The sequence below is a fragment of the Diabrotica virgifera genome, chromosome 10 (genome assembly GCF_917563875.1).
Source record: "Diabrotica virgifera virgifera chromosome 10, PGI_DIABVI_V3a".
NCBI lineage: Eukaryota > Metazoa > Arthropoda > Insecta > Coleoptera > Chrysomelidae > Diabrotica > Diabrotica virgifera.
The window spans coordinates 142,669,729-142,688,879 of NC_065452.1; the positions used below are offsets into that span (position 1 = coordinate 142,669,729).

The 19,151-nt window shown below is 32.7% G+C and overlaps 1 protein-coding gene across 1 annotated transcript in view; it reads left to right on the forward strand.

The window, feature by feature from the left end:
- Window positions 1-19,151, forward strand: part of LOC114334075 (GTP-binding protein Rheb homolog) — a 66,527-nt gene that overhangs the window by 37,771 nt on the left and 9,605 nt on the right. Inside the window, exon 5 of the mRNA XM_028284090.2 lies at window positions 1-19,151. This exon is cut by the window's right edge and continues 9,605 nt beyond it. Within this exon, the coding sequence (XP_028139891.1) occupies window positions 1-90 (90 nt within the window). The 3' untranslated portion in view covers window positions 91-19,151.

Consider the following 19,151-nt stretch of genomic DNA (forward strand, 5'->3'; position numbering starts at 1 on the left):
TCTGTTTCAGATATATTTCACGTTTTGTTGATGGAGATCGAAAAAGCTGATGGCAATATCAATGAAAAATCGAACTGTGTTATTTGTTAATAATTGGTTGTTTGGATGGTAGAGTAAGTTTACTGTGTGTTGAAGGTTATTATGCTTATATTTTTTAGAAGTAACTACAGGTTGCTTTTTCCAAGGGTAAATAGTTAACACAACATATTTTGTGCATTGTATGAAAGCATTCTACTGATTATTCTGCTAGTCTGATTGTACTTTGCCCACTGTGTTTTATTGTCATTTTTGGCAATGATAAAAACTTATTTTTTTAAGAATAATAAAAAAGACAGGCTCTTTTTAACAACCAATTGATAAAAGAAAAAAACAAATTTTTGTCAACCTTTTGTTTTGTTTTGTTATGTTATGTAAACATGTGATACTGTTTGGGCTTTTTAGTACCAAGAACATAGATTTTTATTTTTATAATCTTGTTTTTAATGAGCTCTTAGGGTGATACCATAATATCTGTGTGTTGAGGTACATCAAAACATTAAAAAAAGTAAATTCAATGAAAATTTTTATTTTTCATGTAGGCTAGATTTTCATATTGCTATTGCAAATTGTGTTCACTTTATATTAATCAATATTGCAAATGTCAACGATGTCCTGTAAATGTGTCCTATAAAATGTCCTATAAATCTTTAAATGTTTTACGATAATATACAATGTGATAGGCTAATTATTTGAATCATTGATACACAAACTAAGATGATACTTTTTATTTAAAGAAATAAAGCATATTTAAGTAATTAGTCGTTCGAAGTTTGCTCAGTTTTTTTGTTGAATAAGACAGCATTGCAACTCTTTCCTCAACTCGCTTTTTCTCTTTATTTTACTTTATTAGAATCTAGCACAAGTAACTATTTTTGTGAATACTACTTTACTAGTTAAAATTCGACTTGAAATAGTAAATAAAAATCATGATAGCACAACAGACCTACTGGTCCAAGGTTGTACAACTTCTCTTCATCTTCTGCTATCTCTAGCATTAGTTGTTTAGTTTTTACTCGTTTTTTCAATAATTTTTCGGTTCTATCTCCAACTAAAATCCTTAAAATCATTTTCTACCTTATTCTTTTCACTTCCCTTCTTACAGTCATATACTTTTCTTTATTATCTTTACTTGGATTTATTATCATTTTACGCCTTGTCCCCTTCTTCGCTTAATACCGTTTCACATTATTCATCAAGTTTTTTCTTTTTCTATCCCAATTCCTCTCCATCTACTATAAATTCATTTTGTACATACCTACATTCCTATATTTTCTCTTGAGTTCCTTGCATATTTTCTCATTTCTTTCTTTCAATGTCAGATCATTATTTACAAACATTTTTTCTCTTTTTCTTTTTTTCAATATAATTTATTTTTGATTATTTTTTGAGCCTTCCTACCCTTTTTTCAGCCTCGTTTTGTTTGTTTCTTCTAACGGTTTATTCATTTTTAGGTCTGACTTTTGAAACTGTTTTATCTCTTCTTTAGGTTCTATATTTTCTTATCTCTTTTGGAAGGATTGAAATATCGTCATCATCATCGAAATCTTCATCTTCATATTCTTTTTTTCTATTCGTGGCTGGCTGGTGATCTTGGTTTCTTATTTGTCTTAAAGGGAAATTCTGAATCTCTAGTTTCCTTTTTTATAATCATATTCTATTCATTGTCTGTATGTATTTTATGTCCAAAGCAGCATTATGAAAAGGGATATTTTACCTTTAAGGTTCAGAGGTAACTAAATAGGTGCTTCTAGAACATTCCACAATTATTTATTTGCTAAAAGAGGGTGGCATCTGTTGTCTAGCAACCAGTTAAGTGTAAAAAAGCGATTTAATATCACTTTTATAAAATTGCATTCGCTGTTCTTTCAATTCAACTGTCTAGCATATACTACAAACATATTTATCTTTTATAGACTTCTTAAAATTTATATTTACAATTATTTATTCGTCTATGAGGGCCAAAAGTGTTATAGATTCGAGAAAAAGCTATTAACTTTTTATTCATTTTCGGTCACTAATAATATACTATATATACGTTCAAGATGTTCAATTTAAAATGATTCACATAAAAACTAAAATTTATAACTGAATGAAACCCAAACTGTGATCATATTGTTGTCATTGTTTGTTTTATTATTTATTTATTATTTATTATCTCGACATATTCAAATACATAGCTCAAAATATACTCTAAAAAATTATATGTATCTATTAGTTGTACTGCTGAACTAGTAAGTAAATCTATAAACTATTTATGGAATATAATTATTTTTGGTGTTATTTTAGAAACTTATAACTTTAGGAACAAGTCTACTTTTGAACGAATGGAACACCTTTTATTGTTTTATACTTTTGAAATTAACTTAATACATAAAATACTTTAATTTGATTGAAATACGTTAAAATAAGTGCTCTGCACCTAAATGTTCACAATAACCCAGTTTTTATATGAAACTCTTGCCTAGATAAATGTAATTTCAGAGAAATATTCATCATTACAAAAAAATATTCATTATTAGTACAAAAAAATTCAACGACGTAAGATCTGGTGATCTAGGTGGCCACTCGATGGTATCCCTTCGTTTTCACATCTTTTACCAAGTGCAGTTTTATTTTTGATTGTAGCTTTCAAAAATATGAAATTAACAGGGTGTCTTGAATTGTATATATTGAAAAAAGAGTATCAGCAGTGCTAGACTTACACGAATAACCCTATTATATTTATAGAGCGATTCTTTGGGGAGTTCTAATTAGATATTATAGAGCAACTTGGCATAATGAATATCTGAAAAGTTAGGATACCGAGTTTTTGGGTGTATTTTTTATAAAATATTTAGACAATAATTAAGCATATCCAAAAACCCATTATCAAAAAAAATCAGTTATTAATTATGTCTCTATTTATAGTTTAAAATGTCTAATTGAACTGCCTTAGAATCCTCCTGTATATTATTGATATTTTAGTTCATATAAAGTAATAATTTCCCTCTAAAGTTGATTTGTTTAGTAAAATTTTGCCAATTGACGCCAAAAGTAATTATATTCCATAAATTATATATCCAACAGTTTTATACTCATGGAAGAAATACTTGTCTGACTTGTCAAAACAAATATTCTTTATAAAAGACTCTATTCTTTATAAAACACATATCTAGGCTCGTATCTAAGTCTCGTTTATACGTAGGCTAAGATTGACTACTTAATCATAACTACACCGTCCAATTCTAAGGAAACTATTACTATCAAGCAGAAGACCGGGTTCAGTAACTGATACCGCCGAATTTCTAGATATTTCAAATATTATTATATTTATTATATTTACAATATATTTATTATATTTTACATATTTATAAACAGTAGCACCACAATTCTCTTTTTATTATTCTCTTAAGATGGTTCACTTTTTCGAAATAGCCTTTGGTTTAAACCTTGTAAAGTAGCTCCACAAAAAGAGGTCAGGTGGGGTAAACTCTGGATATTTTGGAGGCCAACGAAAGTGCTTACATCTTCTGGTAACTCTGTTGTTAAGTTTTATTTCTTTTATTTATTTTATTTATTTTATTATTTATATCTTTTATTTATTTCTTCTATGTATTTATTTTATTTCTTTCCAGTTTATTATTGTGTATGTATTGACACAATATTTATTACGAATTTCCGGATTCACAGAGATTTATTAAGAATATTTTTGCAAGATAAGGTTTTCTTCCTATATTTAAATTTGCGTAAACTTTGCATCTATAGTTAATTTGTAAATTATTATGTATAGGTAATTGTAATAGTTTTCTTTTAATATTTTGAGAGAAAACTATTTTTAGACCTGTGTACCAAATATTGGTACATAGAAATGTAGATTCCATATTTTACTTAGGTTTCAAGTGTGAATTTCAAATTATAAAAATATAAATACGTGGTACTTGATAGTGAATCGTGTTGGTACCATTATTTGTCTTATTTATTACCAGTTTATTATTTATTATCTTAAGTATACTAATTACTACCAAAAATTATGTCATTAAACTAGGGGGTTATTTGTATTCAAATTTAATTAGTTTAAGTAGTTTAATTTAATTAGTTAATATATACGTTATAAAGTTAAGTATACTTTATATGTTTTGCACCAATTTTAATTGCCACGTTAACAATAGTAGATAATTCCAACAGTTTTCTTCTGAAAGAAGAAATAACTTAAATGTAGACCTTGGTACCAAATATCGGTACACAGGAATTAAGATTATAGATTTTAGTTAGGTTTCAGTTGTACATTATTAGTCCAGGGCGCATCTGTTTTGAGATGGACGTTGAGAGGTGACTCAATTTTTTTTGCAGAAATTACTTGAAAATAACTCAAATAATAATATTTGAGTTATCCTCCCACTCAAAATGGTCCGGAACATTGTTTAAATAATCAAAATGTCAAAATATGAAGGAAAAATTCGATTTTTTATTGGTTTTTTGATTATAACTTTAATATTATTCATTTCTAAGAAAAGTTGTACTGACATAAAAGTTGCGTTATTAAATTTCCTACAATGTAGAATCGGTTAAAAATTAAAAAAATAGCCACCCTTGTTGCAAAATAGCAATAATTGCGAAAAAAACCATACAAATACAAGTATTCGCATTTTACGTTTTTCAACCATTTATGCTACACTTAGGACCTTCATATTTTACCCAGAAAAACTTTATGATATAGTAAAACAACACTGTAAATTTCATTAAGATCGGTTTAATAGATTTTGCAAAATAAATTTTGCAATCCAGCTTTCGCAAAAAAATTCATTTTTTTAAAATGTTGCAGGACTGAAAATAAAGCAGATAGCAAGTTGCATTTTTTTTTGCTTATAGAAGTGTACTGTACCTTTCATTTGCAATTTGCAAAATTAAAATTGATTAATTACGATGGCGTCGGAAACTTTTTAAATAAACATTAATTTTTGGTGCTACGCGCAGGACAGCGGTGTTCGATTCACACAAGTTGATTTCCACCAAAATTTCTTCCAATCTTTATCTAATATAATATTTTCTTACTCTATATTTTGTTGTATTTTAATATTTTAATTCCACAAAAATCAAAATAATTTTATTATTTTTTGTGAAATATTGTTTAAACAATTGCATATGTTTAAAAATAATAAACTTTTATTCTCTAAGTTAAAATATATGAACAAAGAAAGTTTTTGCTAAAAAAAGTGTTATTTCAAAGGAAATAACACTTTTGTATGTGTTTTTATTTTGCAATTAACAAATTTGTTTATTTATGTCGAAATGTAATAAAAATTAAAATGTATCAATCATTATCAAAGGTCATTGGAATGCCCAATCAGAGCAAACTATCCGCTGTCCTGCGCGTATCACCAATAATTAATGTTTATTTAAAAAAATTCATGACGTCGTGGTAGTTAATCGATTTTAATTTTGCAGATTGTAAATGAAAGGTACAGTACACTTCTATACGCAAAAAAAATTTCAACTTGCTATCTGCTTTATTTTCAGTCCTGCAACATTTTGAAAAATTGAATTTTTTTTGTGAAAGCTGGATTGCAAAATTTATTTTCCAAAATCTATTGAACCGATCTTAATGAAATTTACAGTACATATTGTTTTGCTGTATCATAAAGTTTTTCTGGGTGAAATATGAAGGTCCTAAGTGTAGCATAAATGATTGAAAAACGTAAAATGCGAATACTTGTTTTTTTATGGTTTTTCGCAATTATTGCTATTTTGCAACAAGGGTGACAATTTTTAAAATTGTCAGTTAATCCTATATTGTAGGAAATTTAATTACGCAACTTTTATGTCGGTACAACTTTTCTCGAAAATGAATACTTTTAAAGTTATAATCAAAAAACCAAGAAAACAATCGAATTTTTCCTTCATTTTTTGACATTTTGATTATTTAAACAATGTTCCGGAACTTCTTGAGAGGGAGGATAACTCAAATATTATTCTTTGAGTTATTTTCAAGCAATTTCTGCAAAAAAATTTGAGTCACCTCTCAACGTCCAAATGTACTAATATTTTTACAGATGCGCCCTGGTCTATATGTCACTCTGCTTGCTAATTACAGTGGTATCATTGTTTGTCTTATTTATTTATGTAAATTATGTGATGTGTGGTATTGAAGCACAATATTTTTGCTAAATGTACGGGTTATGTTCTTTTATTAAAAGTGCCTAACTGCTAGTGATGTTGCCGACCATTTTGACCCATCTTATCAGCTCGGAATAGATCAGTTTACGTTAGACCAGTCCATTTCCTAAGATTGGCGAGCCAGAACATATGCCTATGTCCAGGACATCTCTTGCCCTCATTTTTTCCTTGTTGAATCAACTGCAGAATGTGACAATGTGGCCAAAGTTACCCAATTTTCTGTTCTTTACGATGTCAATAATTTCTTTGTCTTTTCTTAGCCTCTGGAGAATAGTTATGTCAGTTGTGTGGTGTATATATGAGACCCGTAAGGGGTTACATAGGTATTGCGGGTAAAAAAAGTGACTTTTTAAAAAAATTATATCTCGAAAACTAAAAATTATTTTTATTTATAATTGGAATATGTAAAAGTATAGTACTTTAGGTACTTTAAAAAAATTTCCGCGAAAAATATTCATTTTTGTAAAGTTGACTGTAATTTTTCGACAACAGCTCTTTTTTTTTGCGGTGGGCAGCGTAACTAAGTCCAGTTCGATCTGAAATCAAAAAATCAAAAAGTTTCTTGTAGTTTATACCTCTGGCTAGTGAAGGAAGTTTTATTAGGTGAAGTTGTTTTTGTTTTATAAAAAATAAACTACTTTAATAATGGTCATTTTTGAAAAAATGAGAAAAATTGGGGTCGAAAATGTGTTTAAGCTTATGTAAAATCTTCAAATTTCATTTTTTACTTAGTTATGCTGCCCACCGCAAAAAAGGGCTGTTGTCGAAAAATTGCAGTCAACTCTACAAAAATGAATATTTTTGGCTGAAAATTTTTTTAAGGGTACCTTAAGTACTATACTTTTACATGTTCCAATTATAAATAAAACTAATTTTTAGTTTTCGAGATATAATTTTTTTAAAAAGTCACTTTTTTTACCGCAAGACCTATGTAACCCCTTAACTATGTCAGTAGCATCACATTTCAAATGCGTCTAATCGGTTTATGGCACCTTCTGTAAGACCCCACCTTTCTACTCGGTAGAGGAGAACACTAAAGACGTAAAATCTAAGAATTCTTATGTGTATATTGATACTTAAAGATAAATTACAGATAATCTTAGTAAGACCGTTAAAAGAGCGTCTGGCTTTTCAATATAAGTTTTTATTTCGTAGCTGTGGTCCCAGATATCCCTGAAATTACAGCCCAAATAGCATATTTTCTCCACCCTTTCGAACGGTGTATCGGATATTGAAGTTTGACCGTTTATGTTGGTGTTCTTACTAATGATAACTATTTTTGTATTCTTACATTTAGTTTTAGACCGTATTTGTTACATGTTATTATCCATCATCCTTTAGAGCCCCTGCGCACTGTCTGTCAGCAATACTGTGTCGTCTGCATATCACATATTTTGTTCATAAGTTGCCATATACTGCAATACCATGTGATTCGTCCAAGTCTTCTCCAAAGATGTTTTCAGAGTATACCCTCGGAAACCTAATAGCCATTCGCTGTCAGAAGAAACAAGAGTTAGCCAAGAGAGGCTGATAGGAAAACCTAGAGACATTTCACTCAAGAGAAGTTGAAGAAGAGCAAAATGTGAACGTCAGTGGTTTCAGTTTCTCTGTGTTTCTTGTAGAAGAAGTAATCTGTTTCCCAAAGTTTCTCTACTTTAGCCTCTTTGTCACTTCGCTTATGCCTATGATATCTCATTTATACTAAATTTAAAATCAAGATCCAGTAGAAATAAACAAACCAAGACACATTAAATGCTGCACTCCCGAATCATAATTTACAATGAATATCTGTACCGTAGAGGTAAAGGGTAGTAACTCCATTTTTTTCTAATTTGGACTTAATACTTTTGCTAGGCTTAACTTGTTCCAATTTTATTTGTGGCAAAAGATGGTATGCGAAGTATTACTGGTGGCCTATATATTCTTATAAGAAAAAGTAGTATATCCTTTGGAGAACGAGGTAAAGTGTAGTAACTCCATCAGATGTCGGATTTGTTTATCGGGCGCGCTATTTCGCGCCTGGTAAATAGCAGTATCTTCATACAAATGTTAGTCACTTTGATTGACAGAGATTTTACTTGATAGATAGTTGACAGTAACAAAAAATAAAAGCAACTGCGACCAATCTTAGTACATTAGTTACCACTACATTATGAAAAACTGAAAGGTATAACATAAAAGAAAAAGGATCACTTACTAATCGTTTTACAGTGGATCCCCAGTCAGTTTCAAGAGTTTAATAGAAATTTAGTTGTTACCAAAAAACGTTGATGATAGCGATTGTGAATAAATGTTTTTTATCATGTTTGTGTTTTTATTTGCGCTTATATAGGCACTTACTATTTTCTACACTTTTTTATCTGCTGGTATATGCTGAGGAAAAAGACCTTAAGTCACAATATTGTCAAATATATAAACAAATTTTTTATCACAGTAGGACAATACTGTTTAACTGATATACAACGTTACAATTACATAAATACATAATTTCATATGTCTTCAGATTAAGAATGATTGCAATAATTTTCTGGAATTCATCTTATTTCCCCATTATCTCAAAACTTCACTAGATGGATATACTACCCTTTACCTCTACGGTACAGATATACATTGTAAATCCCAAATCATGATTTCCAAAGTTTGTACATTCTAAATTATGATTCGGGGGTGCTCCTAGTAGCATTTAACGTGCCTTAGTTTGTTTATTTCTACTGCATCTTGATTGTAAATTTAGTATAGTTTTACTCATTACTATTCTTTCTTCTGATAAGTATTCGCGGTGTAGCCAGCCGATTGTATGAAATGTTTGCTTCATGTAATTTATAACCCAATGGGAAATTACTGTCTGCACATGAAGACGTGTCCACGAATGTGCTACGGAGTTATTTGAAGGTACATGAAAGTGTCAGTGTTCGCCTAATTACTCTTACCTTTTTATGTTTAATATGGTTTAGGGCGCCTTAAATGTATGTACAGTCGGAAAAATGAAAGAATACCCATGAACGAACATATAAAACACGCTGTATTTTCCTGTCACCGTGTCACAAAGAAAATTGTCCAGTGCAAGTACATGTAACAATAATTATTACATGTACTTGCGCTGGCCAATTTTTTGTGTGACACGGTGACAGGAAAATACAGCGTGTTTTATATGTTCGTTCATGGGTATTCTTTCATTTTTCCTACTGTATTTATGTATAATTGTATATACTAGTACAATAATTGCAAAATGGTTTAATGTTCTGTTAGATTTCTTCTCAGAGAAAAATAACTATATTTGAACCTAAGCAACAGATATTCGGACATATTTTTTTACATGAAAATGCTAATTTCGACGCTGTCAAGCCAAAACGGCATAAGCGACATTAACTTGATTTTTCAGGAAACACAAAAAACTGATTATTTTTATTTTTACCAATTCTGCTTATCTGCACAGTGACTCAAAAAAATTGGTGATTTTATTTTTCAAATATTAATATATTGTGAACATTAATGTGGCTGAATATACTAACTAGAAAATGGCGCTTATGTCCAATCAAGATATAACATTGGTGAATATGCCAAACTTACCTCTGGCGTTTGTGTCGATCGCATCGTTGTAAAGTTAGCCAATATGGCGCTTAAAAGGGATATATGCCATTAATGAAAAAAAAAAACGAAAATTAACAATTGTCGTTTATGCCAACAAGAAAAATTATGAAATTACGAAGATTTTTGATATGCTTTATGTTTTATTAATTAAAAATACATTCTAAGTTAAAAACAAAACCCTAAATTCTTTAAACATGTTTTTGGTGCTAGGATGAAATCCTTAAATTAAATAATTCGCAAATAGAAGCGGATATCTAATAATAGCGGATTCTAATTCATAATCACTGTCAATATTTGGTTCAACATCCGTATTGATTTGATTGCTTGTATTTTCCTTATTTTGATCACTACTTATACCGGCACCCAAACCATTATCTGCTGCTAAGTTGAAACATGATGTGAGATCGTGACTAAATATTTCTTCTTCTACTGCAACGTCTGGTGGTTCCTCAAAGATGATAATGTCATTACTAAAAGCTTCTGCAATGTTGGCATTATAAATGTCATAAACCTCTAAGGGGAATATAGGGGAATTATTGTCAGTCAGTATAATCATTTTGTACTGATTCGGTATATGTTTTATTTTCATTTAGTAAGGCCATTATTTTTTTTACTTCTGCTATTCATCTGCAACAAAAAATGGCATAAACGCCAAAAATCGATCGCCATTTTTAGCTATATAAAATTGATTTGAACTCTATGCTGTAACACAAAATGAATTGTTCATCACACTAGTACAAAGTTACAATAGAAAATTTTAAAATAAACTTTTTATTTGCGCAATATTTAAATAAGAAACCTGCATAAGAATACCATTGATGAATGGCGCTTGTGTCAACCACGATGTAAACATGTGGTTTTGGTATTAACGCCTCATAATTTTTAAAGAAATTCAGTGTGTTTACACTTCAAAAATCAATAGGAATTGAAAATATTGCAAAGGTAAGTAATATCATGTTACTTATCCATAAAAATTGTAAAAATACGTACCTTTACTATTATTACTGGACCGAACTGTACACAATGATAATCATACGGGCACTGGCGATTATGTCAATCGGTGTTCACGTCGGTGTTCACGTGCGTGACTAGGCTGGTGTTTATAAAAAGTTTAAACCTATATTACACCTATTTCACTTTGTCTGCGGTTATTCCGCGTTGACTGTCTGGTGCGGAAATTAAAATCCTATTTTTTCGTGCAGCTAACTAAAAAGTGGTCATTTTGGCGTTTATGCCGTTTTGGCTTGGCAGAGTCGATTTATATTCCAACCTGTAAATCAACAACTGGAAAGACATTTTACATTATGCTATTTTCATGCTAGGAGACAGATCATGCAACTGCGCATGCCCACGCGCCATATCCATACAATTCCTGTGCTAGACGAAAAATTAAAACAGGTTCTATTTTTCATGCTATTTTGATGCAAGTTGTCAAATTTCATGTTGCCAATATAACAAAATTTACAATGTAGGATAAAACTTAACCTTATTGTGTAATTTTTAATGTTATTTATTGGAAGTAATAATAATTTATGATTTATACTTGAATATATTTAATGTTGGACTAAAATTTCGAAGTGAAATATCTAAAGTTAATGTTTTGGTATATATCGTTTGTTGGCAACAATGAACGTGGTATCAAAAATTTCACAGAAATAGCTCTGATGTAAAAAGGTCAGCCTAGAGATATGCCATGCAAGACGGACTTGCATAGCATGAGACTTGCATAGCTTTGATGTAAAGCTGCTTTAACGATTTACTCTTTCGTATCTTTGTATAATTCGACAAGAGACAGGTGACACAATCACATTGCATGACGTCACTTGTTCATCAACACCATCCTGTCAAAGGCTACGTTTTTGTTATTCGGCTAATATACTGATTTCTTTATAATATATTTGAAACATGCTTATTAGTGAGTAAAACCTAATTAGAAAATGATTTTTAGAATTGTTGCCCATTATACAAAGTGGATTTATTGAGGCAAATAGTTTTATATACAATTTCCTAAATAGATACACATTTTTCCAATATGGAACATGAATAAATAAATTTTCAGATATTAAATAACTTAATCTTAGATTATATCTGTTACTACACAATTTACGAAAAAAAAACTATATATCACCTTATCTGTTTAATTGGTGTGTGGAACCGGTGACGTCACAGTGGTCACGTGTCAAGTATGGGAGTTTTGGCGCGAAATGTTAACATGCCATAAAACCATCGTTTTTTAATTCTTCTTTTTGTGTAGACATGGCTCTGTCTGTTTTTCAATATGCCTCCAGTAAGTTGTCATTCCAGTTATTAATCCAGTTATTAATGTTGTCCACCTTGCATCCCCGTCGTATATCTGCACTTCTAGCTCTGTCCCATACTGTAGCGCTCAAAGTATTAGTTGTATTACAAAAAGAAAATGTGAAATCTTTTGAGCAATTTTAGGGACTTAGCAAGGTTTTAAACACTTTGCCACTCTTTATCTTAAGAAACACACGATTGTAACGTGGTCGTTGCGTTTATTGCTCAAGGTAACAAAAATTCAGCCGAAGACATAAGGTTCGCTTTTTAAGACATTTATTTAGAATCAAAACATTATAAATGATAAGATAGCCTTAATTACCTCTCGTTAATTTCGTTAATAAAATATATTAATTTATAACCTACGTATCGAACATTAGGCTCGGGTTGATGTGACGATATCTGGTACATGAATGAATATTACCGACGATCGCGTGGATTAGGAATTACATTATTAATATGAAACGGACATATAAGGAGAGGAAAGCTCGCCAGCGGAAAAGACATGTAGGGAAATACGATCACCGCTCGTATAAGGATAGGTAAAAGGAAAACCGTCGGATTCGTTCAACACACCAAAACGACGGCGGAAAATAGTCGGGATAACTCGCCTCTTATACCCCGTCGTTGTTTATTATTCTTCGATCAACGCTCCAAGAATAATAATCAACTAGGCTTTTCGTTCCGACTTTTATATCGTCCGAGACGGTACAAAAACATGTTTTACTTAATTCATTGGCGTACTCTAGACGATAAAATTATATTATCGTCACACCCCCTCTCATAAAAAAAAATTTTGGAACAAAATTTTAGCTATACCTATACCTAACTACAACTTATAACTATACCCAGCAAACAGACCGACATGTTAATTACGTGAATTTTGGGTACATTTGTCACCAATATACGTAAATTGCTTACGTGAAGTTCACGTGAAAATTTGGTTGGAATGTCACATTGAAAATACGTCTTTAAATTACGTGAATAACTCGTCTTCATTAGACGTGTTACTTACCTTAAATAGCAATAAAATGTTTCGGGAAATTCACGTTACAAATACGTGTTGATTAACGTATCTTTTAGGGAATGTATATATTAGTACTCACGTGAAAGATACGTCCTCGGTTCACGTAAATAATTCGACCTTAATTAACTTATGAATCACGTAATTATTATCCTCATATGATATAAATAAAACAAGCATATAAAGTAGTAACAATGTATTTATTTAGTAGAATTTAGAGACTTTAGAAGAATCGGTCTTGGGTGGGCAGCATTTGGAAAACTGAGAGAAACTTTTAAAAGTGAGTTACCCACATGTCTAAAGAGAAAGGTATTCGATCAGTGCGTCCTCCCAGTCTTGACGTACGGATCAGAAACACTTACCTTAACTAAAGCCTCGGCTACCAAACTAAGAGTCACGCAGAGAAGAATGGAGCGGTCAATGTTAGGAATAACTCTGCGAGACAAAATCAGAAACGAAGAAATCAGGAGAAGAACAAAGGTGACTGACGTCATCGAGAGGATAGCCAGGTTGAAGTGGAGATGGGCAGGACACGTAGCCAGAATGACAGATGGGCGATGGACGAAGAGGTTATTGGAATGGAGGCCAAGAGAAGACAAGAGAAGCGTCGGTCGACCGCCTACAAGATGGACTGACGACTTAAGAAAGGTAAATAAAAACTGGATGAGGGCGGCGCAGGATAGATGGGGTTGGAAACGAGGGGAGGAGGCCTATGTTCAGCAGTGGACTTTTGAGGCTGGATGATGAGAGACTTTGTCTTATTATTATACAAGATAATGAACCAAAAATGGTACCGACCTAAAGACACATTAAAAAATTTGAAAACACAACACAGGTCACTTTTTATTTCGAGGACACTTTCACCCTCACTTCACTGGCACTTCAACCCTCGAGCAGTGAGGTAAACGTTAATACGAATACGAAAGACATTATTATAAATAAACCCACCTAAAATAAAACGAGGGAAATAAAGCTCTTTACGTTTCACTTTTTGTTGTGAGATGAGAAATGTGAGAAGCTGATATTAGAGGTTATGATAATCGATTATTTTTAAATTACAGTTAAACTATTCTACTTACTTTAAATTAGTATTACGTATTTTCTTTTTGTTTTTAAATTTCCTCTACTATTAACTAATTGGTCTTACTAAAAATCTATTTCAATACCAGAATAATATAAAAAAATAATCCTATCGAAACGTATCTATTATTCAATAAATCGATTAATTTAGTTTTCGAACCAACTATGTTAGTCACGTACCGTGGTCACGTGATAGTATTTAAAGGAGGAGAAAGGCTTGGTAGTACGTCATCACCGCGCGCGATTTGAAAATTAGAGTTAACATCATTTTAGCTCCTGTGATATTTTTAAAGAAAATAAAAAAGCTTCAAATCAAGGTTGGATTGAAATAGTTATGCTAAATGATTTTAAAAGCGAAATCATAAATTCTTTGTTTAAATATTGGCATTATTTACATTACTTTTACGTGAAATACATCTAATTTTTCGACGTCTATAAAATACAGTGAGTAAAATTCAAGCGATACGTATTTAACCAACACCGTTGTAAAATTTTGTTTTCCAAAATATTTCTCAAAATTTAACCAAAGGAAGTTATTTCTGTTTCGTGATTATTACTTGAAATAAACGTACCTTTGCGATGTAACCGACATTCACACCTATTATAAAAAACGTACTATATTCGTCATTATGATTTTATATTATTCTAATGTCAAACATGTATAAAGAAAGCACTAATAGATAAGTGAATGATTTGGCACTGAAATACGTTTTTTTCCCGTCATAAATCACCGAGTTACGTATTCGTTGAAATTTGCCGTAAATTTAACGTAATCATCACGTAACTGGGCTCAAACCTGTTTGCTGGGTAACAAAAGAAAGAAAAAAACGTGTTTGTGAAAATTAAACTCGTGAATATCCTCTAATGCACTAGCACTAACGTTTGTATCGTTTCCATATTTTGTCCTGGTGTTCTATCCTGGAATGGGCGGCGGCGTCCTTACAGCACTGTCCTGTGGCGGCCTCAACACTGCTGAGATCTCGATGATGACTTCCATTTTGATAATTGTATGTAATACAGACGTGTCGTCGTATAACTGGTGTGGTGAGTGTGGGGTTGGGGTTGGGTTAAGGGAGTGAATGGAATCATGCACTATCGTCGTGAGCCGGTTTCATATCTTTAATGTGAACTTTGTTAATTGTTTTCCCGTTGCATCCTTTAACTGAAAAATTACTTTGGATAGTACTTTGTGAATAGTATATGGACTGGAGAATTTGGGAGATAATTGGCGTTGGAAATGTTGTAATCGTTCTTCATGACTTTGTCTCCCATTTTCTGCGGCGTAGATTATAGTAGTGGCTTTGTGATGTAAACTTTTTGGCCAAATTGCAACACAAATCGATGAATTGGATCCCACAATACAGGAACAAGTACTAGTAACTTTACAGAAAGTACTTACAAGGACGGCGTCGGAAAAGGCCAATTCAACATTAAGCCCACTTTAACGCAAGAACAGTCAACATTTCCACGACCACGTCCTACTTCGACCGAAAACGGAATCACAAAATCACAAGCCAAAGGTTAGACATCGCGTATCTGATTCACGTGTTCAATGGTATATAATAAATTCATAATCTTACTCGCGTTCATTTCGCATTCCGTCTAAAGAGTGTGCGCGTCTTTATATAAATTTCCATTGCATGCATATTTGCGAAGAAAACAGTGATTAGAGTTGTATGTGCATTACTGCGCATGCATCTTTACCAGGTTATGTACCAGATCAAATCCTTGAAGCGAGCTTGGAAGATAGTTTTAGATGTCTTTCGTTAAACCAAAACCAACAAAGGAACAGTTGGATAGCTAAGAATTAACATTTGGGAGTACCCGTCACAGCCAGAGAAATCGTTTTGAGAAAATGTGGACAAACGGAGCCTATTCAGTTTTCACAATGTTTTACAGACAGTATCCTTCAGAATTGTCAAAAAATTGGAGAATGGGTTTACGGAGAGGTTTTTCTCTTAAGGAATCCCGATGGAGGAACATCAGTACTGAAAATTATTCCAGTGGAGGGCGACCAAATTGTTAATGGAGAAAGACAGAAGAAATTTGAGGAAGTTTTATCAGAAATCATAATCACAATAGAACTGAGTAATCTCAGACGCGACAAGAGAAAGCGTTTACATCACAAAGCCACTACTATAATCTACGCCGCAGAGAGTGGACACCGAAAATCAGAGACAAAGTCATGAAGAAAGATTAGCAAATTAGCTCCCAAATTCTTCGGTCCATATACTATTCACAAAGTACTATCTACTCCTAAACCATATTAAACATAAAATTGTAAGAGTAATTAGGCGAACACTGACACTTTCATGTATCTTCAAATAACTCCCTAGCACATTCGTGGACACGTCTTCATATGCAGACAGTAATTTCCCTTTGTATGTGTCTGCATGTGCAGTCGTGTCCTCGAATGGGCTAGATTGTAATATGTGTGACATTAAAAACATCTAGTAAAACATTGAATCTTTTTGGTAAATATTGGGTTATAAATTACATGAAGCAAACATTTCATACAATCGGCTGGCTACACCGCGAATACTTATCAGAAGAAAGAAATGCTGGAGAGAATCCGGTGGAGTTGTGTTTTGCCGAGTTGATTGCGAAAGTCAGTTCTGGGATGTATGTGTCCCATTTCTTGTGATTGTTGTCGCAGAATTGAGCAATCATTGTCTTGATTACCCTGTTGTTCTTTCTACCGGGTTATTCTGTGGGGAATATGGCGGAATTGCGATTTTTTCGATGTTGAATTCTTTCAGTAGACTTCTGAATTATCTGTTCTCGTACGAAGTGGCATTATCTGATATGAGTTTGGTTGGACATCCAAATCTCATTATTACTTTGTCCTTTGGCGCTTGACATACAACACTGGCTGTGGCACGTCTTACGGGGTACAATTTCTACCCATTTCGAAAAAGTGTCTTGGAAAACGATTGCGTAGATGTTGCCTTTGCTTGATCTGGGTAGTGGTCCGATCATGTCGGTTGTGACGGTGTGCCATGGTTGTTCTGGGATGGAGGTTGAGTACATTTTTCCGGGGATTTGTTGCTGTGAAGGTTTGTACATTTGACAGCTGTGACAACTTCTGACGAATTTTGCGTAGTCTCTAAACATGTTTGGCCAGTAGTATTTTCGTGTCAGTCTTGCTATTGTTTTGGCTATACCTAAGTGTCCGGATGTAGTTGTTTCGTGGTTTTCGGATATCGGCTGTTTTTCTCCTGCATCAATCTGTAGATCTCGAATTGATAGTCTCCTTCGGCAGTAAACAAATCTGGATCCAATCCAAGATCGTTAAATATTACAACACCATCATGTTCAATTCTCTTCTTCTTCTTATACTTTTTGTAGATATGTCGATCTGTTAATTTCGACGTTGGATTCCAAATCTTTTCCTCCGTAAGCCATCTGAGAAACGATGTATAACTGATCTTCCTTAAACATATCGGGGCAATCGTTCTCAGATCCTATGGTTTCGTCGAATGGGTCCCACAGATCTATCAGTTTTCCGGGATATGTTCCTTGAACGCATCGTATTTTCTGAACTTCGATAAACGAAGATATTCCATTTCTTTTGTTGTGTCTGAGATTACTCAGTTCTGTTGTGATGACGATTTCTGATAAAACTTCTTCAAATTTCTTTTGTCTTTTTCCATTAACGGTTTGGTCGCCCTCCACTGGAATAATTTTCAGAACTGATGTGTCTCCATCGGGGTTCTTTACGAGGAAAACCTCTCCGTACAGCCCTTCTCCAATTTTTTGGCAATTCTGAAGAATACTGTCTGTAAAACATTGTGAAAACTGAATAGGCTCCGTTTGTCCACATTTTCTCAAAACGATTTCTCTGGCTGTGACGGGTACTCCCAAATGTTAATTCTTAGCTATCGAACTGGTCCTTTGTTGGTTTTGGTTTAGCGAAAGACATCTAAAACTATCTTCCAAGTTCGCTTCGAGGGTTTGATCTGGTACATAACCTGATAAAGATGCATACGCAGTAATGCTCATACAACTCAAGTCACTGTTTTCTTCGCAAAGATGCATGCAATGGAAATTTGGATAATGACGCGCACACTCTTTCGACGAGGTGCGAAATGAACGAGAGCAAGATTATGAATTTATTATACATATACGATTGAACACGTGAATCAGATACGCAATGTCTAACCTTTGGCTTGTGATTTTGTGATTCGGTTTTCGATTGAAGAAGGACGGTGTCGTGGAAATGTTGACTGTTATTGCGTTAAAGTGGGCCTAATGTTGAATTGGCTTTTTGCGGCGTCGTCCTTGTAAGTACTTTCTGTAAAGTTACTTGTAGTGGGATCCAATTCATCGACTTGTGTTGCAAATTCGGTGTTGACGTCTGTACTGTCTTTAGTGTCGTTGGAGTTTTTCGAAAAATCAATGCAGAATCCACATTTCCGTATGTCATCGATGCCTAGTATCGCTTGTGAGGAGAGATTTAGCATGTAATAAAACTTAATTTTTGTTTAGAATTTCGTTTAGAGTTTTGAATGACAATTCTCACAATGGAGTGTGTTGTTACATCATTTCTAGTTTTAACATCTATATACCATAGTCTTTAAATATGACAGGCTAATTTTTCAACTTCCTGTGGAACTGTCATTTCTGTCCTGTCAACGTTCGGAGGTCTACATCCAACTCTTTGTCACTGTCACTTGCTGCCTGTTTTCCACCATGTAATCAAGTCACACTACAGCTCATATGTTACCTGGGGCATTTTGAGAATATTTAAAACATCAATGCTTTATTTTGCATTTTAAACTGATGTTTCCTTAACGGACCATGTTTATAGGGCTCTGACCCTCATATTTTTGTAAAACTATATTTTGGTGGTTAGGATGTATCAACTTTACGTGAGTGTAATCGACAGCTTTTTTAACCGTAGTCAAAATTTCAATCTTTGCATTATTTTATCTGATTATATTTATTTTAGGTAAGCACTGATGAT